General features: G+C 35.0%; 1 protein-coding gene across 1 annotated transcript in view; it reads left to right on the forward strand.

Annotated features, from left to right (window-relative positions):
• Lrp1b (LDL receptor related protein 1B) overlaps positions 1-27,517 on the forward strand; it is a 1,720,116-nt gene that overhangs the window by 1,489,772 nt on the left and 202,827 nt on the right. Inside the window, exons 52-59 of the mRNA XM_075985306.1 lie at positions 3,750-3,878; positions 6,602-6,724; positions 9,924-10,064; positions 11,508-11,695; positions 18,959-19,142; positions 20,574-20,659; positions 21,610-21,732; positions 23,483-23,664. Of these exons, the coding sequence (XP_075841421.1) occupies positions 3,750-3,878; positions 6,602-6,724; positions 9,924-10,064; positions 11,508-11,695; positions 18,959-19,142; positions 20,574-20,659; positions 21,610-21,732; positions 23,483-23,664 (1,156 nt within the window). The remainder of the gene's footprint in view (positions 1-3,749; positions 3,879-6,601; positions 6,725-9,923; positions 10,065-11,507; positions 11,696-18,958; positions 19,143-20,573; positions 20,660-21,609; positions 21,733-23,482; positions 23,665-27,517) is intronic.

The raw sequence follows: 27,517 nt of genomic DNA on the forward strand, positions 1-27,517 counted from the left end.
TTCCAAGTATGAAATTTAATATTTATGGCATTGTCGTAGCAGTAAATGTCTATATTCACCTACTATGTATTTAACTATTAGGTGAGTGCTATGTAATTCAGCTGCAAATGCAGTGTGATTTATTATAATAATCACAAGTATTTATCTTGTAGTTTCAATGATACTACTACCTAGATTTCTCAAGGGCTAAAAGAATACAGCAAGCTAAACTCCATAAAGTCTTTACAGTTGTTCATCTTTGCATTTATTTGTTTCTTTACCTATCTATTCATCTATCTACCCTGCACTTATTGTATGTATTATATGTATTTACACTTGCACATCCTTTACTCGTTATTGTAGGTTTGGTTTCTTTTTAATGTCATTTTAGGCAGAGGAAAACCTGAGTAATAAATTCACTTGGCTGTACAGAGTTCAGTGTCTTTCTACATTCATAGTTCAGCAGAATGGTCAGCTGTTTAGATTGTTTTATCAGAGACAGAAGTTCTTTATAATTCTTAACCTTGACTGAGTTGCCCAGTGGACAACATAAAATTGGCATTATCTCCCGAAAGAGACAATTTATTTTCTTGCCCCCCAATTTTTTTCATGGTTGGAGCAATGTACAGTTATACAAGAGATAAATATAAAACATAATGGTCATTATCAAATTTTGTTTGGTCTTGTTTTTTCAAGACAAGGTTTCGCTGTAGCTTTGGTGCCTGTCCTGGAACTAGCTCTGTAGACCAGGCTGGCCTTGTACTCACAGAGACACACCTGCCTCTGCCTCCCCAGTGCTAGGATTAAAGGCGTGCGGTACCACCACCCGGCTATTATCATATTCTTTAAACATAAGAAATATTGACAAATTACATGTCTTTAGCTCCTCTATTCTTTTCCTTGACTATAAATCTTTAAGTTCTAAATAGGACTTCTATGGGATAAGCATGCTTCCAGTGCATGAAGCCATCTTGTTTCTGACATTTTTTTTTTTAACTAGCCACTGTAAAGTTCCACTGACAACTGCTGTCTCATAGAAGACACAGCCTAATAAGAGGTGCAAAGGCATTAGAGTTATACGGAGTCACTGTATTCATATCTGATTTCCAGGGTATGCAATCCTGAGAAACTAATGTTATTGCTCAAGTTCATGAACTTTCCATGGATAAAGAGATATGGATATATATATATATATATATTTGCTGTAATTATCATGGACTGTGTCTATGAGTTTATTCCTTTTCATTTTCTTAGTGCTCCCTCCTGTCTTTTTAACCTTACTAAGTGATATTATACCTTTCATTCTCTTTCTCTCCTTTCCACTTCCTCTCTTTCTACTCTCTATCTCTCAACAATGTCTTGAAAACAATTTTAAGTATAGAAGAAAATGATAGTGAACCATATTTATTTTTATTCAAAATAATGAGTCTATTAAAATTCAATTTACTTACATGCCTAAGAACTTCTTACAATCAAAATTTCAGTCAGCAAACATATCTAATATTTTAGAATTGGAAGAGAGCCTTACAAATAACTCAGCCTCCTGACATTTACTGTGCTAAAACACCCTTTTGGGAAATCCATTAGAAGAGAGGTTTCAAAGCCCTACTTCCAAATATTATGGTGATGTAAATTAGCATAATTTTACCAAGCATATTTTATCTCTGACATGGCATGCTAGTTCAGAACTGCAATTCACTCTGTACTCCATCACTAACCATTTTTAGCTTTTGATATTGATAACAGAAAATGTATAGAGATTAATAAATGTATATGAAATCATACAAATTATGGCTGATGTCAGAGTACAGGACAGAAATCCAGTTTCCAAAATATTAATAGGATACTGACCTTTACTAATAGGCTCTTTCTGTCTGAATAGAGCACAGGATATGCCTGATGGATGGTTTCAGATTGTGTTTAGTCTTCCCAGGGATAATTTTTCCCTGATGAACACGATCCCAGATGTCAGTGGCAACTAGAAAATGAAGTCATGAGGCCTTCTATGACTAGTTTCTTCCCAATTGATTTAGTGTTTTTGGCATGCTCTTCACTCAGAATCTGTTAAATACTATCAAGGGAGCTATCAAATTAGCTTCAAGGAGCGTTATGCCATTTTGTAGTTGAAGATGTCTTCATAATTACTTAGTCATACCCCCTCTTCTAGCAGTAGAGAAAATTTTGGCAAGAAACTTTTCATAGGCCAGGCAGAATTAGATTAAAGCATTGCCATTATTAAAGAAGCTAAAACATACAATTACAAATTTAATATTGAAAATTACTTGAAAATATAAGGAACTCACACAATGTTTCTGAAAAGATACTTATTTTAAAAGTCATTAATCCATAACATCAGATAAATTATATTTTTAAATGAAGCAACATCAATTTTGCAAATTATTTTCTAGTATTTTCTATTTAGCCCTTTTTCTGTTAAATTATTTCTTATCCTCAATCAAACATATAGTTCCTCAACAACTGGACACTTCAGTATTCACATCAATCTTATCCTTCAGGCCTCATATGTGTCAAGGAAGGTCAGGGTTAGGAAAGTCTGGGTCTCTCAGTGATGTTGTCGAGACAATCGTCTGCTTCACAGTTTGAAAGCAATGCTCTGAGAAGCACCTTCTGTTCACAGCAATCATTTGATCGAAAAGTAAAAACACAATCACCTATTAAGTTGCGTTAGTCCTGTTTAACATGATTGAAAGCAAATATTTTTTATCAATTAAATTAGTCTTATTTTATTTTAATTTTTTGCATTGCTGGGAATTGAACCCAGAACCTGCAATTGTTTATTAAGGAGTTATCACTTTGCTATATCTGTTATATATCTTTCAAGGTATATTAAAACTTGATATAACTAATTATAGAAGTATGTGTTTGTTTTATATTTTGAACATTGTTTTATTCTCAAAAGCAAAACTTAAAAATTGGGATTGAACTCCTTCACTCAACATTTTATGTAGACAAATAAACTAAGCATTGAAGATATATAGTGTAGAAGCAGCTAGGGACACCCCTTAGCCATTGATTTGTAGTCACCATATGCTCTGAAGAGGCTGTTTGTGTGTCCCTGTGACTTTATAGTCCAGGTCATCAAGCATTGAAGAGATACCATGCATCCCAAAAGGACAATAGGGACAGAAGTGGAAAGGCAGATTCTGGATAAAGGTGAAGGGTACATGCATCGTTCTTTGCAGCAAGGTAAGATGTGGCAGAACAGTACGCATACTAGCACATTACAGAATGTTCTTAGAACCACAAAGAAACATTTTGGGTCTTCAGGTTTTCATGGGGAGCTCTGCCCTTGTGCTCTCTCCAAGTTTCAGCTTGTGGAAGCTGGTTCCTTTTCTGTGAGTATGTCTATTAATAGTTCTACAGGACTAAAGGAGTTGGCACATTAGGTAGTTCATACATGCTAAGCTACGAAATGTTATCATCATTATTCCCACCTGTGTATGTTCAATACCTCCACAGTGTCATTTGTTTAAAAGTTCCAGTATATGCTTTGATATATGTTCAAGGAGAAGAGGTATTTCTTTGTCTGATGCAGCTATAAACAGGATAGCCCTTGAAACTAGGAAAAAATATATTCTTAAACAAGAATATGGCAGTAGTTAGTACGACAGACTAATCCATGATTCTCAATAATTACTTTACTTTAATAGAATGCAAGATCCTCTTGCTTATTTCCACAGGAAAGATGAAGCTGTGGTCATGTTCTATTGGATACATAGGACTTACTATTACTTTTCTTTGGGTTTAAGGTGCCGTCACTTGTGCTTCTGACATGTTCAGTTGCCAGGGCTCCCATGCTTGCGTGCCCCAACACTGGCTGTGTGACGGTGAGAGAGACTGTCCCGACGGGAGTGATGAGCTCTCCACTGCAGGCTGTGGTATGAACACTGGCTGATGCTCTGTGTCCAAAAAATCAGTTTCAGACTTCTGGGGGACTGTTCTTCTCACACCACAATACAATTTCTTTTAATTTCTCCATCCTTCAAGGGTCCAGGTGGAATGTTATAATAGTAGTTTATCAAGACTTATACAATCAGAGTGTTCTAGAAATTTTCAATGTGAGGACCAATTTTTACACTATTTCACTGGCTGCAAATGACCTTTTCCAGCTCCACAATAGCATGACTTTATTATGTACAGAGGGTTAGTAGGTCCGGAATTTTCTTGTTAAATAACCCTCCCCTTCAAATTGTTTTTGAATGCCTATTATAAATATTCTATAAATAGTGGCTATTAGATAAATACAGATCAGGAAGTCAGTGTACACCTACCAATTCTAGAGATGTGGTATTAACCCTTGGGTCAGTTAAAGAACGCGTCAATAGACCTGAATGAAACTCAAGGATTAAGAGGAAAACCTTTGAGGTCAGACAATTTACAAAGTTTCAGACTCAAGGTCGTTTCAAGGTGTTAGTCAACACAAAAGTTTACATTTTTTTTGTATGGTCAGGAGGGTGAAAGACATCAGCTTGTCAGAATCAACTCATGATCTGTTGAGTGGGGCCATTTTTCAGGAAGGGTTTGTTTGTCAGATTCAGTCCATTCAGTGAAATCTGACAAAGTCATAACTTTTTCTAAAGACACAATCTTCACATCGGTAAAATATTATATGTGCGCCTGATGGCACATGTGTGTCCATGGAATAACAACACCACAGAAAACATTTGACACAGCCTTATTTGCTCACAACTCATCCTGTTGTAGAATGTATAAGGCTGTGATCTTGGAGCCAATGTGTTTTTATGAAGGTCAATGTGGCCACTGAGGACTGAACAACAAAGAACTATGAATTAATTCAGAAATCCAGATGATCCTAGGTGCTACTGCTATTGTAGTAAGTTAGCACTCTGGGAGGTATATTAGTACTTGTGGACCACATGGGTATTATTCAATATTGTACCCGCACAAAATAAAGGCAATGCAGATATCAAAGAATATTTACCACTTTAATGTTAAACTTACAGAACCAAAGTTCCAGCGTAGTACAGGTAGGGAGGAAAAAGGGAGCGAGCAGCCTCTCCGCACACCATTTATTGGCAGGCATTCGCCTGAGGCAAACCCCGCCCTCTAAAGGGGGCTGTCTTAACCCTACACAATATACTATGCTAAAGTATAACAAATCATGCTCAAGTTACCTAAAACTGGTAATGCAAAAGTTACTGCTGCTCTGCTGTGAAGAAGAATGTATGTGTCAAGATTGGCAAATTTCACCTGAGTTATAGAAACTGTCACAGCTCAAAGTGAGATGCGTTATTAACAAATCTGAGCTTTACTTTCTCTAAAATACATAAACTTCATGCTGTTTCTGTGTGACTTCTACATAGCAGATCACAATAAACTTGTTGAAAATAAATTATACTGGATTTACACCCCCTCACACAAAAAGATCCTTCTTGTTTTGTCTGTTCATAGTTTTATGCAGATAATTACTGAGAGGATAAAGAAAGTTGCTTCATGGGGTGTAGGGTTCCTGGCAGCAGGGGTCTAAGAGGCATGTGGGACAATAAATTTTAAAATCTCAGTTCTTACAGTCATGCACTTAAAGGACGTTAGATCATCACAAAGAAATGTACCAAGAATCTTGTGTGGATTTCTTGAAAACTGAACCGTACTATGGCGAAACAAAACCTGAAGGGCAAAACGAAAAGAGTTTTCCATGGGGATAGCAGTATTTACTGTGTTCATGGCCCTTACATGTTAATCAGTGCAGTAGTACGACTTTTCAGTTAAGGCACTTTTTATTTACATTATTGAGTAAAAACATAATTAGTATAGAAATACGATTTCTGAGAGTACCTATGAATTGTTGAATACCTAATTTGAGAGGGAAGTTCTACATACCTTTAATCCTCTTGGGAACATTGTCAGGCAGATTTAATTATCTTCATTAAACAGATGAAGAAACAGATGAGTAATGAAGGTGATTACTTCTCAAGCATGCAAATATAGAAGAGAGCCATCTATGAAACGTGTACTGCTGGTATTTGATTACAGCCCATCACCGATTTTAAGGATTTACAATGCCCTGATCCTTAAGTACTACAGCGTCTATACTTTCAGTTTACTGTAAAGAATTCTGCTAAGGCCTGTGGTTCAATGCATATGTAGAACCAGAGTGGATTTTCTTTAAATGAATTTTATTTCAAATGTGTATCTACTATCACTTAGCTCTTGCTGGAACAGTGCTTCCACAGGTTGTGCCCCCCTGGGATCAGTATTCCATTGCAAGGGTTACCATTCATGATATCAGTGGAATTATGACATGGTTCATTACCTTGTAGATCTAAATTTGGCTTGAATTAAGCCATGTTTGAAGGTCATCGAAAGATTTTTCTTTCAAGAATAGAAAAATTCTCAGTCATTTTAATGATTCTTCCAATTCTCCCATGAGCGTTAACAGTCTCTTCCTTTGAATCATACATTTATGCATTAGCATTTTAATATACATTTACCAAATACATTGAATTGCAATATGTTAACATTATTTTTCTTTTTGAAGTACCTAGAGATTGACAGAGAAAAGATTCATACTGTTAAGTTTCAAGTATGAGAGAAGATAAAGTATGTGCTCATGTCATTTTATTTTTTTATAATTTCATAGCCCCCAATAACACATGTGACGAAAATGCTTTCATGTGCCGTAATAAGGTGTGCATTCCCAAGCAGTTTGTATGCGACCATGACGATGACTGTGGAGATGGCTCAGATGAGTCCTTGCAGTGCGGTAAGTATGACTTTTTCTTTTGTTTTGTTTTGGTTTTAGTTTTTCGAGACAGGGTTTCTATGTAGCTTTGGAGCCTGCCCTGGAACTAGCTCTTGTAGACCACGCTGGTCTCGAACTCACAGAGATTTGCCTGCCTCTGCCACCTGCGTACTGGGATTAAAGGCGTGCGCCGCCACCACTTGGCAAATATGACATTTCTTAAGATATATTTGTTCAAGGTCTATTAAGGGGACTCTAAGACATGTAAGTAACCAATGCAAACATAGGCATTTATTAGTATCTTTAAGACCAGTGACTTTAGTATTACACAATGGAGTACGGGAGTTGGTTTTTTTTTTTCTTTTTCCTGCATAGTTAGTTACACATTCATTAGAAAAACATCTCCTCTTATTGTGGGTTCAAAACAATTAGCAGGCAAATTAGAAAATGGTTAGAAAAAGCCTTAGTTTCAAAGTAGTTAGGGTTACTTGGAACTTTGAAGATGAGAAATAACTGGGTTATCCAATTCTACTTTTATATCAAATATTAAAGAAAATAATAATATCCAAACAAACCAACCCCCCAAATTTATGTCCTAAATTCTGTCATAACACATAAACTATCAAGAAAAATATGTACTTATTTTCTTCACCCTTTATTTTGATGCATGCACTACTTCATGTTCAAATTTAACATTATGCTTACCTAATGTGTCTCTGCATTACTTTGTTTATCTAACTATAGCAGATATTCCTTCCAGAGTAGAACTTTTAGTACAACTAGTTATTTATTAAAATTCATTTTAATTTATAATCTTCTATAAGCCTGGGTTCCTTTGATGAGTTAAATGCTAATGCATATGCAAAGGCAGCCCCTGTGCCTGGTCGGGAGTCAATACTCCCCATATATCAATGGTGGAATCTCAGCGTAACGTTCTAACCTCACTGGATTATGGAGCTAACCCAAATGTGTCCTCCGTGTGTCATGGATCCAGTGCTCTGCGGGCTCTTCAATGCTTTCCTCTGTCCTCCATGTGAGGTAGACTTAGAGCCATATTTCATCCTTTTCTGGAATTTCTACCTTTAGTCTTTCATGGGAGCTCAGTAAAATCTCTTCATGCTTATTTTTACAATTACTTCAAGTTTTAGTGCTTCATTAAATCTATTTTAAGAACGACATCATAATTTAACATATAATTCTTTTCGGTTGGTTATTTATTTATTTGTTTATTTGAAATTAGTGTCTGCTTAGGACTTGCGGTGTAGATCAGGCTGCACTCAAACACACATAAGACCCTGATGCCTTTGGCTCCCAATTCCTGGAATTAAAAATGAGTGCTACAAAGTTATGGGATGTCACAGTAAAATTTAAGTTTTAGAAGCATCTCTTCCACCATGGTTGGAGAAGTACTTGCAGGGAAAATAAGAACGATAAGATGAATATAAACTAGCTAGGAAGTTACCAGACTATTCTAAAGGTAAACAATGTGACTCTGAATCAGATCAGGAATGATAGTGTGGAAGGAAACAGGTACTCGGACCTCATTCATATCTATTCAGCTGTGGGATGCAGCAGGATAAAGGCATTCCCAGGTCACTTGAATTGCTCAAGGGCATTACAACACAGGTGAGCAAGAAGTAGTTTTTATAAGGCAGGAAAGATATGTAACAAATGGTTGGGGATTTGAAATTGAGGTTCTAGAGACCATAAAAGGGCGGCTGATGTGCCACATTTCTGTGTTGTTCATTAGTGCTGAGATTAGGACTCAAGTTAGCACAATAGTGGAAAGAGCCAGACAGAGCCAAAACAAAAATAAGAAACAGGAAAAAAATAAAAATTTAAAAATAACGGAAAGCAGTATTCTAGAGTTGGAGTGCAAGTTTTCACCTGCAATGTTGTAAGTTGGATCAGGAAGGGTTTTTATACAGGAAAATTAAAAAAAAAATAGCCCCAGAGTGGATTATGAATACTTAACTAGGGAGAGAGTGTGCAGTCAAGAGCAGCAAAAAATGCTGCCAAAACTGAATAGTTAGAATCCTGAGAGACATGAATTTGACAGCCTTTGCTTAGTAATTTTTTTCCTTTTAATTTCTAAAAGAAATTTCTAAAGGAAGATGTTACAAGCAATGAAGTTTAATTAACTAGTGGGAACTGGGAGTTGTCAAGTAGAAACAAGATTTTGCAGAAAAGAAAAACAAGGAACTGTGCTTAGGCGGATGAGGGCGGACTTGTTGCAGATGGGACTAGGAAGGACTTGCTGTACTTAGTAACAGGGACAAAGGGCTAGTGTGGGCATAGGCCGCCAGCAGGATGCCGTAGCAGACTACAGCTTCACCATCCAATATAACAAATCCCTTCACTAGATATGAGTTATCTTTGCTACTAGTACTTTATAAATTCATTCTATTCTACTTTTAAAAGAAGAACAATTTCCCAGTTTTATCAACACTTACTAGGAATGACTTAGTTTATAGTTTACAAAAAAACAGGAAGTCTCATTATAAATTCCAACTAAAAGATCAAACACAAATATAATCCAAATAAACAGATGTGAACCTTAATAAATGATGACTCATTTTATGATTTGACTTTCTATGATGCCTTGAATTGGCATATTGGAGAAATGACCCCAAAAACTTGCATGTTGGATTTTTTTTTGCATTTTTGTGCTTACTTTCTATATATATATATATATATATATATATATATATATATATATATATATATATATATATATATTCTTTATTTTTCTTATTTTAGCATGTTTTACAATGAATAATTTTGTCAAGCATAAATATAACACTACAGCTACAGTGAATGGTTACTATAGCTCAGAATCAGTTTACTCATATGTTCTGATATAAATCTAACCAAGAAACTAAATCTTGAAAAATAGTCTAGTAATTTTCATCCTGTATCTCATCCTAAGAGAAATGGGTTGGATGGAGACAATCACTGAATAGACAGAGCTGATTGTGTGGTACAGTCATCTTTCTTACCTAGAAACATGGTACTTTGTTTCTAAGTTTATATTTAACCTTTATCCCTGCTTTCACACAACAAGCATTTCTTAAGGCAGTAATGGAAAGAAATGAGAAGTATTTTTCATAGAGGTCCAGGCTGCCTCCTTGTTGATTGAGTGTACTGTGCCCTGAGAGGGTGGAGCGCTGATTTATTTCTATAATAGAAGCTTGTAAAAGGCTTGCTTCCTCTTTTCTAGGATACCGGCAGTGTGACACAGGAGAGTTCCAATGTGCTGATGGGCGCTGCCTAGTGAACGCTCTATGGCAGTGTGACGGCGATGTTGACTGCCCCGATGGTTCTGATGAGGCACCAGTCAACCAAAAGTGCAGGAGTGCAGGTACTACACTCTACAATACTCTTCACATTCCACTTTCTTCTGAACGTTTTACTTTTGCTTCTTGGAGACAGGGCTTCTCTATGTAGCCTGGGCTGGCCACAACCTTGGAATTATGTTGCCTTAGCCTTCTGAGCAATAAAATGAGAAGCATGAACCACCAGGCCATGATTCTTTTTTGATATATGTCTGGTTAGCTTTTTCAGTAAAGTAGATGCAAGTAGTCAAACACATGATGTTTCTGCCAGTTCCATGAAGCATCTACCATTTTCGTTTAAGGTTTTTCCAAACAATCTTTTAATTACTCTGCTCTCTGACATCTTCTTAGCTGTTGTTTTGAGGTAGGTTCTTGTATAGTTCAGGCTGCAACTGTATAGCCAAATATGACCTCTAACATCTCCTCTCTTACATCCATTTCTTAAATGGTAGAATTATAGGTATGTGGAATGTATTATAATGTCCATCTTTAATCTTTTATTTATATATTATTTATGAGGAATATTTTTTATGTAGGCTTACATAAAAGTTAAAGTATAAACTAAATTAAGATTTGAACAAATATCACTACAATACCATGTTGTTTATTCCATAAATATGTATAATTATTATAGTTCAATAAATTTTTAAATAAGAATATATTTGAAAAATTTACTTAGATATAGTCCACATTACACACTCTCACATATACAATTTGGATAGTATTACATGTCATTGGAACAGAAATACAAGAACATGCTAAATACATATAGGTACACACTCACAGAAATGTCCAGCCAAATTACTTTATGTACCACTTCACTATAACAAAAAAAATGTTTAGCCTTTATTTTAGTGCAAACTCAAATTTTCCTGACATCCTGTATGTGTAATTAAGTTTATTTTCTTAATCACATGCTATTAGTACTCACGTTCAGCATTCCAGTTTAGGTAGCTGCAAGCTGAATTCTTTCTAAAGGTGTATTTGGAAGAACTAATGTTCACCATCAATGTCCTTTTTATGCCCTGACTTAAAATGTCAGTGCTATATTTTCTGGAAGAAATGAATTTATCCATAGCCACCTCTTCTACCTTCTTAGCTTTAGTGACAAATAATTTCTCAGAGATCTATAGCTTGGGGGAAATGTCAAGTCATCTTTACACCTTTGAACTCATTATTCACCGTGTAAATGAGATAGAATACGTTAATATTGCTATATATGCATCTTCTGAATGCTGATTTCATAGGAAAGATAGGTCCTCGGTAACTGCACACCAGGAGTTTCAGAATGTTTGCTATTGGCCTCCTTCACATCGTTCATAAAACCTGAACCCAACCTGGGCAGCATCCTATATGCACATTTACTCACAGCAATTTTTTTTACATACAAGTTATTTCAGTGTTTCCTAGAACATCAGCATACAGCCACATGTCTTTTATATTCCATATGTTTTATTTTCTTTTTGCAGAACATTCATGCAACAGTTCATTTTTTATGTGCAAAAATGGTAGGTGCATTCCCAGTGGTGGTCTTTGTGACAATAGAGATGACTGCGGTGACGGCTCAGATGAGAGAAACTGCCACATAAATGAATGTCTGAGTAAGAAAGTCAGTGGATGCTCTCAAGACTGTCAGGATTTGCCAGTAAGTTACAAGGTAGGCACTCATCAAAAATAGAAAATCAGATGAAACATCAGAAAATGATACAATAAAAACTTTATTTCCAGGATGACCTTAAAATTTGAAAAGCTTTGGAATGTTTCTAGGTAAAGGGATTTACAGAAGGATTTCTATCTGAAAAGGGGTAATAATGTATATATGAGAGTTATAAGAACATTGTTAGGGATAATAAAATGTCACAACATTCAGAATAAGGAGAGGGGAGAGTTTCGAGACAGTGAGAAGATAATAGCTGTAAAAAGATACATGAAACATAAGTTTTCATTCCTCCTCCTTCTTCCTTCTGCACATCCTTTTAGTGCAGTGGGTGGTCATTATTCATTTTAAAATTTAAAAAGGTACATTATCATAAATATTATGAAGGAAAATATATTAATCATGCATTATTAGAACTTCAAATAAGTACAGTAAACTTAATTCATACCTAATTACTTCATCGCTTTTTACTAGTACAGTTTTCATGAAGAGAATGGCTCACTGGAAAATTATGGACAGATATATACCTTTTAAAGTCCTGGATGTATTATACTACTACTGAGTCAGTATTGCCAAAATTGATGATTGATTGGGAAACTCCATTAAGGACAATTAATTTCCACCCTGAGGCCTTAACTCCTTTGATAGAACATGTCATTCATGTGTGCAAGGTCTTTGGCATACTTCCCTGTCTCATGAGAAAAATTAACTTACTCCAAAACTACTCTTTTATTTTTTCAACTGAACAGTGAGTCAGGAGAATTAGCAAAAGGCTATGTCTTCATTGAAGAGGTAGCCTATAATCAATTGGAAATATCACTGGAGATAGAGCTTGTTCTACTGAGTTCTTTACCTGTAGGACTCACATTAGGAAATCTGTACATTTATGGACATGGTACGTGGTCAAAAGTAACTTTAACGTGTGACTTTACATATATTTATAATGCAATAGTTAGAGAAATGGCTCAGCAGAGAGGAACACTTTCTGCTCTCTCAGAGAACCAGGTTCACTTCCCAGTACCCACAGAGCACTGACAACTCTCTGTAACTCAGTTCATAGGGATCCAATTACCACTTCTCTACTCGATGGGTACCTACCACACACAGATGTAATGGCTACATACAGGTAAAAGACTCACATAAGACAGATACATCTAGAAGCATGGGGTTGTGGGGGCACAGATATTCGTGGGATATCTTTACAAACTATCGGAATAAGAAACACATCAGGCTTTCGTAGTCTCAAAGGTTAAGTCATGTAGTGAGAACAGGTAGTTTCACTTATTACCAGTGGCTCAGCAGGGACTTGGTGAGCTCTGTAGAGAAGGCCTGAGGAAAAAAAAAGTTGGGTTCAGCATGAAGATGTCAGGCAGCTTTTCCTGACTGTAGTACTAGTCTATGAAGACACATTTCTGCATAATGAAATTTCAACTGAATAGCAAATTGGTTATTTCTGATCTCAGAATTTCTGTCATTATGATTATCTAACTCAATTTGATAAGGATTATATCATATATATGTCTTAGGGTTTCTATTACTGTTGAGAAGCACCGTGACCCCCGTGACACACACCTGCCCTCAGCTGCTTTTCATAGTAGTGGAGGGAGACCACACAGCCCCTTTCTTCTATCCTAGACTCTAAAGCCAGAACCACATGGCCGAAGCTGCCAAGTTCTGCTGCTTGTTGGGACTAAAGTATGGATCCCACTGTCAATTGTATCCTCATCGAATTTCTGTTTCCAGTGGTTTCCTTCAAAGCCTAAGCTTGACTGTCCTGGAACTCCTAGTGTAAATCAGGCTGGCCTTGATCTCAGTGATCTGCCAGCCTCTGCCTCTAGACTGCTGAGATTAAAGGGTGGACCACCAGAAGTGGCTCTGCTCTCGTCTTTAATTCCTTTTCACAAGTGGGAAGCTTAGTTAGGGTCTTGCCCTGAGGCCATCACTCCCATCCATTCCCTTTAATGTCAGGATTTTCTTTAATCTTTTAATGTCCTTGAACACAAGTCTTAGCTCTGTACCGATTCCTGTTTCGTCTTTTCTCCCCAATTGTACATTTTGAAACTCTCCTTGCAGTTTGCTCATTTTTATTATAGATCTGCATATGCATGGCTACTAATAACCATGCAACACAGTCCTCATGAGAACCTGTTTTGAAATCTCTTCCACAACTGAAATTAATCCCAAACTCTCCAATTTAACCTTAGGCAAAGAGCAGAAAGCAACTACATTCTTCACCAAAATATCACAACAGTCTCTAGGACACATACTAACATTCTTTTCCTCTGAAACCCCTTGATCCAGGCCCCCAGAGTTCAAATCACCCCCAGCATTAACGTCTTCTATGCTTTAACCAGTAATAGTCCATTAAGATATGCTTAAAGCATTCTACTGCTTCCCTAAACCAAGGTCCCGAAGTCCACATTTCTCCAAAAATACCATGGTCAGGTCTGTCACAGAAATACCCCAGTCACTGATTCTAACTTCTGTCTTAGGGTTTCTACTGCTGTGAAGAGACAACATACCAACTCCAACTCTAATAAAGGAAATATTTAATTGGGGCTTACATTTCAGGGGTTTAGTACATTACTGTCATGGTGGAAAGCAGGGTGCTATTCAGGAATACACAGTAATGGAAAGGAGCTGTCAGATCTATGTCTGGATCCCTACAGAGAAGAAAGAAACAATGAATACCAGGTGTGCCTTGAGACTCTGAAACCCTAATCCTATTACCAGGGATAAAATTCCTTCTACAAGGTCACATCTCCTCAAAGAAGATCACACCTCCTAATAGTGCTAGTACCGATGGCCCTTTAGGGGTGATTTTCATTCAAACTATCACAATAATTGTGTGTATGTATATTCCTATATATTCCTGGAATATCAACATTCAGACTTTTCCTACAGAAAACAGAAATAAAAAGTGAAATATCAGTTCTTAAGGTGAAGGTCATTGATAGAATATTTGCTTAGCATATACAGGTCATTAAGTTGGCTCCCTAGCACAGAAAAAAAAATAAAAAATGAAATAAAAGAAGTATTAAGGAAGGTAGATTTTTCTGAAATGGATTAGATTTTGCACGAAAAGGCTGTTGATCTCAGAGACAAACACCATATAGATGTGTGTAAGCACTATACCCCAGGAAGAAAGAGGCACAGCCATTGAGTCAGGACCACACTTAATAAAGGAGTATGTATCGAATAGTAAACGTTTGCAACAAATGTTTACAAGCTGAGGGAATAGAAGCACATTTTTGCCAATTTCAACATTAAAAATACAGAAATGCTTTCTGAATATAACATGAAGGTTTTAATACAATTGTAAACAATTAGTTGAAATTAAAAATCATGGTTTTATTAATATTTTTATATTTTGATAATACATAAACATATATACCATATGACAAACTAAAAGTAGATCTCTGATTTTGTTTTTTTTTTTTTCTTAAAGATTTATTTATTAAGTATACAGTGGTCTGCCTGCATGTATGCCTGCAGGCCAGAAGAGGGCACCAGATCTCATTTCAGGTGGTTGTGAACCACCATGTGGTTGCTGGGAATTGAACTCAGGACCTTTGGAAGAGCAGGCAATGCTTTTAACCTCTGAGCCATCTCTCCAGCCCCCTCTGATTTTGTTTTTTGCAATTAATGTAACTTAATGTTTTTAATGCCATAACAAAAAGAGATATAATACATATAAAACACAATCTCTGGATAATTTGTGTATGATATAAAATGAGATTTTCATAAAAATTATTATTGTGAGGAAATCTTAGTGCCCAGAGTACAGCTTGTTGGAAGGAGAACATGTCACATAGAACACCATGTTTTTACACTGTATTATCTTCAGATCTTTCATCCTGCAATACTTAATGCTTAAAGTCTTCGAAATATTATTTTATGTTGCCTTTTCTGAATGTGCTTAATAATGAGGTGAAATTTTCCTACAAAATACACTAATATAGTTTTAAAAATTATAAAGAGTCTGAAGAATTGCCTTGAATTATTGTCTTAAATGCAAATGTTCATATATCAACATTAATCAATAAAATAAAACGTATTTGAAAAAAATAAGAGATAGGTATTATAAATAAAATAGTTAAGAAAATTAAAGCCAAATATTTCACATATTGTTTACCTCTATCTACCTAGCTAACATTTACCCATATGTATATATATATGCATATATACATGTATATACACATACATGTATACACACATGCATGAACATATTTATATACATGCACATATATGTGTATGCATATATACATTATACATATACATACATACACAGACGCGCACAAGCACACACACACACACACACACACACAAAGGGAGGGCTTTTGTCCATATGTACATCATATAATTATGGATGGCGGTTGAGTGGAAGAGTTATATATCCCGCAGAATTGTTTCAGTTAGGGCTTATATTGGTGTAAAGAGACACCATAACCACAGCAACTTTTATAAAGGAGAATATTTAATTAAGGCTCCTTAAAGTTCATTGATTTAGTCCATTTTCATCATGCTTGGAAGCATGGCGGCATGTAGGCAGAGTTGGTGCTGGAAAAGGAGCTGAGAGTTCTGCATTCAGAGTCACAGGCAGCAGGAAGTGACTGCCACACTAGGCCTAGTTTGAGCATCTGAGACATCAAAGCCTACACCCACAGTAACCCACTTTCCCCAACAAGGCCACACCTCCTAACAGTGCCACTACCTATGGGTCAAACATTCAAATACAGGAATCTGTGGGAGCAAGTCCTGTTCAAACCATCACTGCAATGCTTATATTTTCTCGGAAAAATATGTTATGTGGGTTTCTCTCTTACAAGGAATCTAAAAACTTTCTAATAACCTATTTCTTGCTATAATACCAACACAAAATGATAGCAAATAATCCCTCAGTCTTTCAATGAAACCTGCATAGAAAAGAAAAAAAAAACATAGACCTTAGGAATAAAGAACAATTCACACATTAAGAAAAATGTTATTAGCATGATCACTAAAAAGTGAAAATCGGGGTCTGAAGAGATGAATCAGTGGGTATGAGCTCTTGTTCTGAAAGCAAGAAAACAAGATCGTATGAGTTCAAATCCTCAGCATGTGTAAACTGTGTGTGGCAGTACACATCTGCTAATTAGCATTGGGGACAGAGACAGGAAGCTGCTGGCATTCCAGTGGCTGCTCAACTACCCAGAGTGGTGAGGCCACATTTAGAGATACTAAGACCTTTAGGCAGAAGATAGGAGACTAGGCTCCTATTAAGTTCTTTTGCCCTCAGCTTTTGCTTATGTGGGCACACACATGCACACCCAGTATACACAGCACACACTCCTTTTCTTATACACATAAATAAAAATTTTAAAAAAGAGTTATAATTGATTCAATGTGAATTTTTGAGTGATAATAAGAATAAATTGTCACATACTTTGGGAATAAAAATATTACCATTATATTGCAAAAGCAAAAGAATAAGTATTTTTCAAAAATCCTGCATAACTGTAAAGATACTTTTTAAAAATAACAAGAAAAGCTTGGATAAGTCTATCTCTCTGTTTTCCACAGTCCTAAGTAATTTTTTTATGAATCAGAGTGTGGAATAATTCCAAACGATGAAAGAAGTAAGATGAATTGAGTATTCACAATATTTTCCTACAATATTTCAAGCAAAGGTGTGATTATTTTTTACCCTTATATTTTGGTAATATATGGAAACAAAATGAACCTTTAATCTTTTAAAATTACGTACTAGCATCCTAGAATTTCTTACAGTTACATTTTAACAATAAAATATTGTTAAATATATTATTTAGCAATAAAATATATTCAGATATAGGACTTTAAAAAATAAGCATGGATATTGGATTGAGGAAAGAATATTTTTAAATATTCCCTTTTAAAACAAACATTTCTATAAACTTTTTAATATATGGTTGCATATATATAATTATATATGTATACATGCACACACACACTCTCTCTCACACACACACATATATTAGTTCTGCCATTTACCTTCAATGAATTACTTTTCTATAAGTTTGATTTATTGAAGTTATGTGTATGATAAATGCTTTTGTCAGTCTGACACTGACATCCACAGTGATTTCAGGAACCACATTTGAACAGAGATTCTCTAAAAAACATGAAGCCATTCTACAGACTTCAGCTTAAAAAGTGCTTTGATTCAACCTCCCTCTATGTCCTGCAGTCAGATTCTGGCTTTCTAACTACATTATCATATGGTCCAATGTCTAGTACTTTTAAGTGATACCATTTCTCTTTCTAACAAATTCTTCCTTTTATTTTTTTTACGAGATTCACTCTTCATACAAATACTGCAAAAACACATTTATCTAAATTCTGGGCACATTAATTTGCAGGTATCACTTCTTTTCTTGTATATGAATATTTTATATTAAAAATATAAATTAATATTATGAGCATGTGACGTCTTATAGGTTTCCTAAGAAGTACAAAGCTCCGCCATCTCCTTCATTCTCAAATAAATGATGAAGCCCACAAAAAGGTTATAATGAATAGCTGCAAAAGATTATTTCAGATGATTCAAAAGTTTGTCCCTAATTCAGTTTTCAATATCCACAAATTCTCTTACTTAAATAGAGTAGATCAAGTTTCATCGCAAGAACATTTAGCACAAATTCTCTTACTTAAACACAGAATAGAACAAATTTAACAACAAGACCAATAATATTAATGATAAACACCTACCAAGTATACTTTCAGTCCACAGTAAAGAATCTCATGTATTATTCAAAGCTCTTTTGATTGCATTTCCATATATAGGAATATATAAGTATCTACCTATTTGCATTTAACTACAGTTAATGAAAAAGAAGAAATTGACATTAAAGAGATAAGGGATAGTTATATGGAAAGTTATGGAGAAAGAAAAAAGAGAAGATAAATGATGTAACTGTAGTGTAATCTCCAATAATAAAAAAGTACATTTTTAAAGAAAAGATCAAATAGTAGCTACTGTCTTATGTCTGGGTTTTGCGATACTCCTTTCTAGCTATCTGGCTTTAGTGGTGCCAATTCACTTCTAATCTTTCCAGATTTGGAAGGTCAGATGCTATCTTAACTTTGCATAATAAATGTAATTTTACTAAGCTTATTTGGGAGGTGACAGGAAGACTTTCCATTACTTAGGTGTCTTTCTAGGGTGAACCTTGCTAAAGAGATAACCAAAAACAATGGACAACGACAGTGACCTCTCTTGATCATACTTTTATCTTTCCCCAGTGCAAGTGCTGGCCTGGATTCCAACTGAAGGATGATGGCAAAACATGTGTAGACATTGATGAATGCTCTTCGGGCTTCCCCTGTAGTCAGCAATGCATCAATACATATGGAACCTACAAGTGCCGCTGTGCAGAAGGCTATGAAATACAGCCCAATAACCAAAATGGCTGCAGGTCACTCTCAGGTAGGGAATTGAATTTGCTCATGATCCAAGCCCAGTTACAAAAATGGATTTTGAATTTTATGACCACTTCTTATTGAATTTATTCCTTATTCCTGTGTCTGAGAAGTCATAAGCCTTCCCTTGGTATTGGAATACTCATACAGAGACTTTGCACACCATGCTGTTCTTCTCTGTTTAAGAGCAGGTTGCATTGCTGTCTTGTAAAGAACTAAGAGTTTTTAACATGTTGGGGTTGCACACACATGACATAACTCTTCACAGCATGCTGTCTCTGAGGCACGGATAGTTATTGCTTTTGCCAGGGTTGAGAGACAGTACTGTGACATTATTGTGATAACTTTTCTTCTGTTCTGTGTCGCATGCAGTTATGCATAAATGCCTACCACAGAGAGCTAGAGACCAGTAGTGGTAGTAATAACAGTAAATCCTGCTCTATACCATTAAATAAATCACGTAGCTATTTAGAAAATCTTAAACTTCTGCTTAAGCAGTCACACACATCAAAATGATACAAGGCAATATATGATTATTGATGGCATATAAGGGAAATTCTGTCCATCTTAGCTTTTAAATATCATCAAAACAACATACTTTGATTGACTTCGCTTAAATATTTTTTTCAAATAAATGTATATACAAAACTTTTGAACTGCTTTTCTTTAAGAATTTGTTTTGCGAGCCGGGAGGTGGTGGCACACGCCTTTAATCCCAGCACTTGCAAAACAGAGGCAGGCAAATCTCTGTGAGTTTGAGGCCAGCCTGGTCAACAAGATCTAGTTCCAGGACAGGCACCAAAGCCACAGAGAAATCTTGTCTCAAAAAAACAGAACAAAAAATAATTTAATTTGCTTCTAAATGAAAACTCAAAAAAATTTCATAGTGTATTGGAGATTAACACGTCTTTATTATATGCTTGTAAATATGAAAATAAATAAAATAGTAAGGTACACCAGAGGACATTTTTGAAAGAATTTTAAATGTACAAAAGATTGAAAATAATAATGAGAAGTGGCAAGATAAAAAAATAACAAAAATCAAAATCTGGAACTTAAAAATGGTTAATTATTAAGAAGGAATTTCTATCTAAACATCCGAGTCTACCATAGCTTCTAACATAGCTATACACGTTCCTTTCCTGAAATTCTCCACAAATACACATAGGAGTAGGTATTTTCTACTACCAAATACATTGTCTAATGTCTCAGAGTCCTCAGAATAAGAGAGACACATATTCAATTGCTCCCAGTTCCTGCTATGCCTGCCAATTGCGTGCTTCACTTTCTTACAGACAGAATAGATGTCTTTGGCTGTTATTAATCAGAAAAGAACTATATGTTTGTTCATTTATACGGCTACACACTGAACCGAGAGAAGCCTAAACCGAAAGCCATGAGTGCAGAAAGTCTAATACAATTTTCTATTTGCTTTTAGATGAAGAACCTTTCTTAATTCTTGCTGATCAACACGAGATAAGAAAAATTAGCACCGATGGTTCCAACTACACACTTCTAAAGCAGGTATGAAACTTCCAGGAGGGCGAATCAGTGAATTTGCTTCCCCAGAGTGCAGCGAAGTTACGCACGTAGAAAAACTAACACTTGCAGCATATGAAGCTCCTATGTGCATATTTGTAGACAAAAACTTATCATTAGTGTTTTGATGAGGATTAGCAATGTGTCCCATATTATTGCATGATGCTGTGTGGAAGAGTGGGAAGATGGCAGAGCAGAGATCGTGCGGAGAATTTCCTTAGAAGTGCTGTATTGCAAGTGGATGGCATATTAGAAGTGGCATGGTGTTCTCTTGAATTATTTTATATCCTGCCCAAACTGCTAGGCATACTACCGAATTCTGTATACTTCTTCATTCTGGAAAATAAATAAGATTGAGATTTTTTTTGCTACTAATTTAAACAATATAGTTTTATGCTGTACTTTGTCAGTTTAAGGAGAGATAATTAAATATCCTATTTATAAACTCAGCTAGCAACAGCATTGGATATATAGTCAGCATTTTAGTGACAAATTCTTGCTTTTTTTCCACCAAGCTTTGTAGTTCAAAGACTCTCAGAAACGGCTCTTTCTGTTGTCTCTAGTGGCTAATGTGGGTTTGAGATTGTTGGTAATATAAAAGGTTTTTCCTCCATGCAACATATAAACCATTATAACATAGTAGAAACATTTCAGTATAGTCTTGGTTCCTGTGCACATTTGTATTATTGCCAATCATGAACACCTGAGTAAAGTGGACTTCAAATGCTTCTGTAAGAAAAATGTGAGGAAATATAAAAGAAATGGGTATTTTAAGAGTTCATAACAGCCTTTTGTTTCTGTGGAAAATGCTTCTTTGTGGTGACCACAGAGTGAGGAAGCAGGCACTAATTTATATTCAGAGAAAGATGATTATTTCTCTGGATTCTAAACATTAGAAATAATATTAATAGAATGTGTATTTCTTCTCATTTTAGGGATTAAATAATGTTATTGCAATCGACTTTGATTATAGAGAAGAATTTATATATTGGATTGATTCTAGCAGGCCCAATGGAAGTCGGATAAACAGAATGTGTCTAAATGGAAGTGATACCAAGGTAGCTTCACCTTGCATAAATGGGATTATTGAATACTTCTTTGGTGTTATTGACAAGGATATAAAATTTAATTTGATAGCAAAAAATTCCTTATATAACAAATTAGCTTGAATTCTGTTTTACACTTTTTCTTTGAAAGCTGATAAATATTAAATTTGTAAAGTGAGCCATTTTATTTTCAGGTTCTATTTTAATTGTATTTCTTGCAATTAGATAAGATTCATAGTTGCAAATAATGGAGTGTAGATAAAATTTTTAGCATTGCTAAAATATACTCAGCACGTGTACAATTATGAATGAATGGTTTTATTAGCTCACAACTAAGTTATCTGTCACATTCTAGACATGATCTACTTGGTACCACCCAATGATACCCTAAGTTTTAAATAAAATATTAGTTCAGTGTGTAAGCTATAAGATAGATTATACAGAAGTTAGGGGCTTGAGAGACACCTCAGCTTCTGAGAGCACTTGATACACATGTCGAGAACCCGGTTTCAGGTCCCAGAAACATTCTAAAGTGGCTCACAACTACTTGTAATTACAGTTCCGATGGACCCAAAGCCCTCTCTGGTATTTGTGGATACCGAACATACAATCGGTGCACATATATAGACACATGCTGATATGCACATAAATAAGTAGATGATGACAAACAGATAATTTTTCAAAGGCTTAAAGTAGATGAAACATCAATTATTTTTATGGTTTTGTAATTAGTTTCCATGGCAACAACTCATTGAAAACATTAGTGAAATCTTAAAGTACATGTACGTGAGCTATGGGTTCCTGTGATCCAGGTGAGTGTCTGAAGCATATGACTGCAACAGCAGGTTGGCTTCGTAGATCAAGGGCTGCAATTCCAAGAATGTGCAGACTTTGTTGTTTCATAAAATTTGAAAGTCTGCCTAAAATCTTTGAATCTTGCAGTGTTCAAACGCAATCATGGTTTTTCTCACAAGAACTGTTTTTATTCATGGTTACTTTTATATTTTGAAGACACCTGAGGTTTGGTTTTTTTTAACCTCTATCACCTTCCAATTCTTATTCTATCATTATTTTAAACAATGCTGTATTGTGAATTTTTTAAAAAAGAGTCGTCCCTTTTCCACAGAATAACTGTTCACTGATGTTCATCCAACAGTCAACAATGTCAGTTTTCAAATATGGAACGTGGAAGGCAAAAGAAACAAATCTGTCTTGCAGTCAAAGCAAAGCAGCGCTGCTTCAAACCTTCTTGTCTCACGTTCATTACCACTGGCTGTTTAGAGAAAAAGTGATTCCAAAATTCTATTGCTACTTGTCCGTGTTCAAACGCAGGGTGCACTGTTGTCTCTTACTCTAGTGCTGTATTTAAGAGAGTGGTGAGAATATTAACAAAGCCATGACAGCATCGTTTAAGTAAATATTAATAATCGTTTGTGTGTGTATATGTAATAGAAGGTTTTTCCCAGAGTTTGAGAGGATGAGTAGATAAACACTAATGAAATAAAGTTATCAAGTGTGGATCTATTTTTTGGGGGGTTATGTTTTTCTTTAAATGCATATGTTACTTCTGTGTCTAAATACACATAGGGTAACTTCTTCTAAATAAGGAATGTGTTGTGGTAAATTGTTCTCTTCTTTATCTAAATTTAATTTCTTCAGTTTAAATAGAGTTCTGTATCTCAATAAAAAATTAAAAAAACAATTGTTCAAATCTTATTGAGGCCATTTATATTGCTAACCTTCTAAATTCTTATTTTGTTAGGTAGTGCATAACACTGCTGTTCCGAATGCACTTGCTGTTGATTGGATTGGGAAAAACCTCTATTGGTCTGACACGGAGAAACGGATAATTGAAGTCTCCAAACTCAACGGCTTGTACCCTACTGTACTTGTTAGCAAAAGGCTGAAGTTTCCCAGGGACCTCTGTTTAGATCCTCGAGCCGGGTTTGTAAAACTGTTAAAAATCTTAATGCTTTAGACTATACCCACTGTGTTAATTCTCTAGGCCTAAAAGCATCAAAATTAAAGTAATATATGAATTGGTAGACCCTTTTCCATTCAAGCTTACTAAATATGGGCATAGCATTAAAGTGATGAAATTAAAAGCTATTTAAAAATGTCTGCTTTCTAAGTATTTGAACAAGGTTATTTTTTTCCTAAGCAATTAAATCACTAACAATAAAAAAAAAATCTAGCTGATGTTGATGCCTCAAACTGTGAAAAAGGTAAGACAGACAACTCAAAAATAGGTTTTAGTGTTAATGTGGTAAAAGCTATAAACAGCATAAACACTACTCTTAAGGCAGGAGACATAATTGGTGTCCATAGACAGTAAATGGTATTGTTTCATCAAATACATTCAAGAAGAAAATCAGAGGACCATGGCAAAGGGTGGGCTGGAACATGGGAATGATGAATGTATTGCAGACATTTCTGACCAGCAGGTCATACCCATTAACACATCAAAGCTGTAGGATGTGTGGTGAAGATTATAAATATCTTCATTCACTTTCAATTATGTTGTTTTGGTAGATATTGAATGCAATTCTTCATATTTTACTCTATAATGTAGCATGAATACATGCTGAAGATTACTTCTATGAAATCTCAACCTACTTAGCATGCTTGTTAAAATAACAAATCTAGAGATTGCTGGTTGTGGTAAAAATAGAACCGCTTCACAGTAACCAGTAGAGGATTAGTGAGGCACTCTAAATTTACTATACAAAGTGTGTTTTGCCAAGTAAATTCATTTATCACACTTTAACTTTAGCTACCATTAAATTTTGGTAATTGCTAATAAAGTCTCTCTGTGTCTCTTGTTTATATCATGAAAATGATTATGTCACAACATATTTTAGAGTTTAATTTTAGACATTAATCTGACTGGACTATTTAAAATCAGACAAGATTTGCATTTGTTGCTGTTTCCAAGGGGGCATACACGTTTTAACTTTTCACTATATAGTTTCAAATTATTTTATTATAAAAGTATTTTATATACTATACTGACATAATGTCAAAACAATTTTAACCAAAACAATTATATGTGAGTATTTTTTTAATGCATGTTTCAGTAAATATTGGCAAGATATTCTAAATTAAGCCTCCATTTGTATTCATTTATAAGATTTTGGATTATTTGATTTTTTGCTGTTTTATCAGAAATGTTTTTTTAAATATCTGGTTCATTGTACTTTTTAAAAATTCAATAAACTGATATGGCTTCTTATATGCCATTAAAAGCTCTTTGTCTGTAATGAAAGAAGTCTTGCCTGTTTATAAACATAAACATTATTTCTGAATTTCCTGTTTGTGAAGTAAAGACTGCTCCTAGCCCAGTGAGTTTCGCTTATCAAGCTATGAGTTTTATTTTTCCCAGGATACAGTTTTTACCCCATAAACTCAAGGCAGTCTTCAGTTATCATCAACATAAACCCATCATTCGATATGCCAATTAAAATAGTGAATGATAAATTATTGTGAATGATACAAAAGGCTTCCTTGATTCCATTTTTGATAGTATTTGTATTCTAATACATGTATGCCATTTTATAACCAAAGAAATAGATAAAATTAGATCTTTTAGGGAAAATGGCACCTCGTTTAACAGCTACAATTCAACACTGCCATTTTAACACTGTTTTCTGGTTCCCCAGAGTGAGGCAATAAGAAATCTAGGTTTTTCTGCATCCATAAAAAGATCTTCATGCAGAAAATGCCATATATAATCCCTGTATAAAATGTTGGATGGTCCCAATTCAGAGATGCCATCTACATGTATAAAATTATTTAATAAAAATAGCTAAGTCATTCCACATCATATGTGATTTGCATGTGGTCTAAAATGTGTCGTTGCAGCTCACCTCTTGTTCTGTTGAGGTGTGAGTTTTTTTCAGACAGAAATATAAGTCAAGACTCGATGGACTCACTGATCTCTTTAATGCTATGAAACAACCAAAATTTGAAGAGACAATGGGGCTTTATTTCAGTTTCCAGACTCTCGTTTCATAATTTTTCTACTGCATCACCTTAAAGTTTTAAGCAACAAAATGACCACCATGGCATGAGAATGTGTTTTCAAGGAAATGCTCAAACAAAGGGGAAAAAGCTTGCAGCACACAAGTCCTAAATTTTCCCATCTGAAAAATGAAACTTTCTTTAAAATGAGGAGTCTACATGATAAATTTGTAATACACTACTTAAATCATTAGAAGCACACCTTATTGTTTGAAGTGCCATGTCTCAAACACACAACCCAGTACTATTCAATTAAGCTATGCCTTAGCTCCATATTTTATGACTGAAGATATATTTTGTTTAGCTTTTCCTGATTTATTAACTATCTGCTGAAATAATAGCATGTGTCATTCTGATTTTGAAATACAAGAGTATGTGTTAAAATTTTCATCTATATCCGTTATTGCCTATAAATGTGATAATAATGCAAATCACTCTGTAAAGATTATTTATATTTATGAACTTCAGCTTATATCAGTCCTTCCAAGAATATAAGAAGCACAATGCAAATGGCAGCCCAGTTGCTTCTCAAAGTCCTTCCATGTCTTTTAATAGATTCTGCGCTAATAGCAGTTGATTCCTTGTTCTAAGATGTATTGAGCACTCAGGGACATTTTCCGTATTTTTGTTTAATATGAAGGAAATGCTGAGGCCTGGTGTCAAGAGACGAAAGCAGTAAGGCTTACCTCCTAAGGGCCTTTGCTCATGTCAAGAATGACTGACACAGCATGTATAGCAGATGCCAGAATAAACTACCACTCAGTGTCCTGTCTACCTGAAAAAAAAAAAGAAATATAGGAAAAGACATACAAAGAGGGAACATGTATGGTTTGTTGACCTAATAGGATGAGAAATTCCATATATCTTATGTTTATGCTGTTGTAATAATACATGTTTTTCCAAGAACATCAAGAATAGTTTTTCCTGTGTGAGGTATTTTATAAATGTGTCCAAGTGGACACTAAATACTGAGAACAAGATTGTAGAGCCGCCTTTTCTTATAAATGCCTCAAATTTCCATCTAGAAGTGAGTAGGTTTAGCTTAAAGTCTATGGTATATCCAGTGTGTCTGATAGACACGTTGTGAAGCCAGGCAATAAACAGGTAATTGAACATACACAAGACTGTGTGGGTCATAGCTCTAGGCACGTGAACCCATACCTCTGCAAAAGCAAATACGTGGTTGAACTGTAAATGACCTGCATGTTTCAAAGAAAGCTATCATAAAGGAGGAATGCTTGCTGTGAGGAAATGAGAGGCCAGGATAAAAATTTAATTTCTAATTTTGTGTGCAAAGCAAATAAACCTACGTTCAGACTTTGCAGTTACTCTATAACAGTCCTCTCATTAATTTTAAAATTGTAAATAGTGGAGTACAGTATATTTTTATTTAGGCATAATCCACTAGAAATAAACACACATGATTATTTCAATGATTCAGATTTAGAGTTAAATTGAGGAACAAGGTGTCTCTCTGATTTTTTTTACCTGAATTCTGAGAAAATAAGATGTCGCTGATCTCATAATTTAATTCATTTCAAACAACCACTTCTTTAAGAACACAGAGTCTGTTGTTATGGTTACAAACAGATATTCTTTTGAATATTTATACATGGTTGTAATTATACAGTAGGTATCATTGGGGCTATGACTTTTCTTATCATATCTTAGACAAATATTGTATATTACCTGGCAAAATTTTAAGCTCTAAATATTTTCATTGAATAATTAATTGTCATATTATTTATCATGTACAAATGTTCCACATAGGTAATTA

Source organism: Microtus pennsylvanicus, chromosome 9 (assembly GCF_037038515.1).
Source record: "Microtus pennsylvanicus isolate mMicPen1 chromosome 9, mMicPen1.hap1, whole genome shotgun sequence".
NCBI classification, from domain to species: domain Eukaryota; kingdom Metazoa; phylum Chordata; class Mammalia; order Rodentia; family Cricetidae; genus Microtus; species Microtus pennsylvanicus.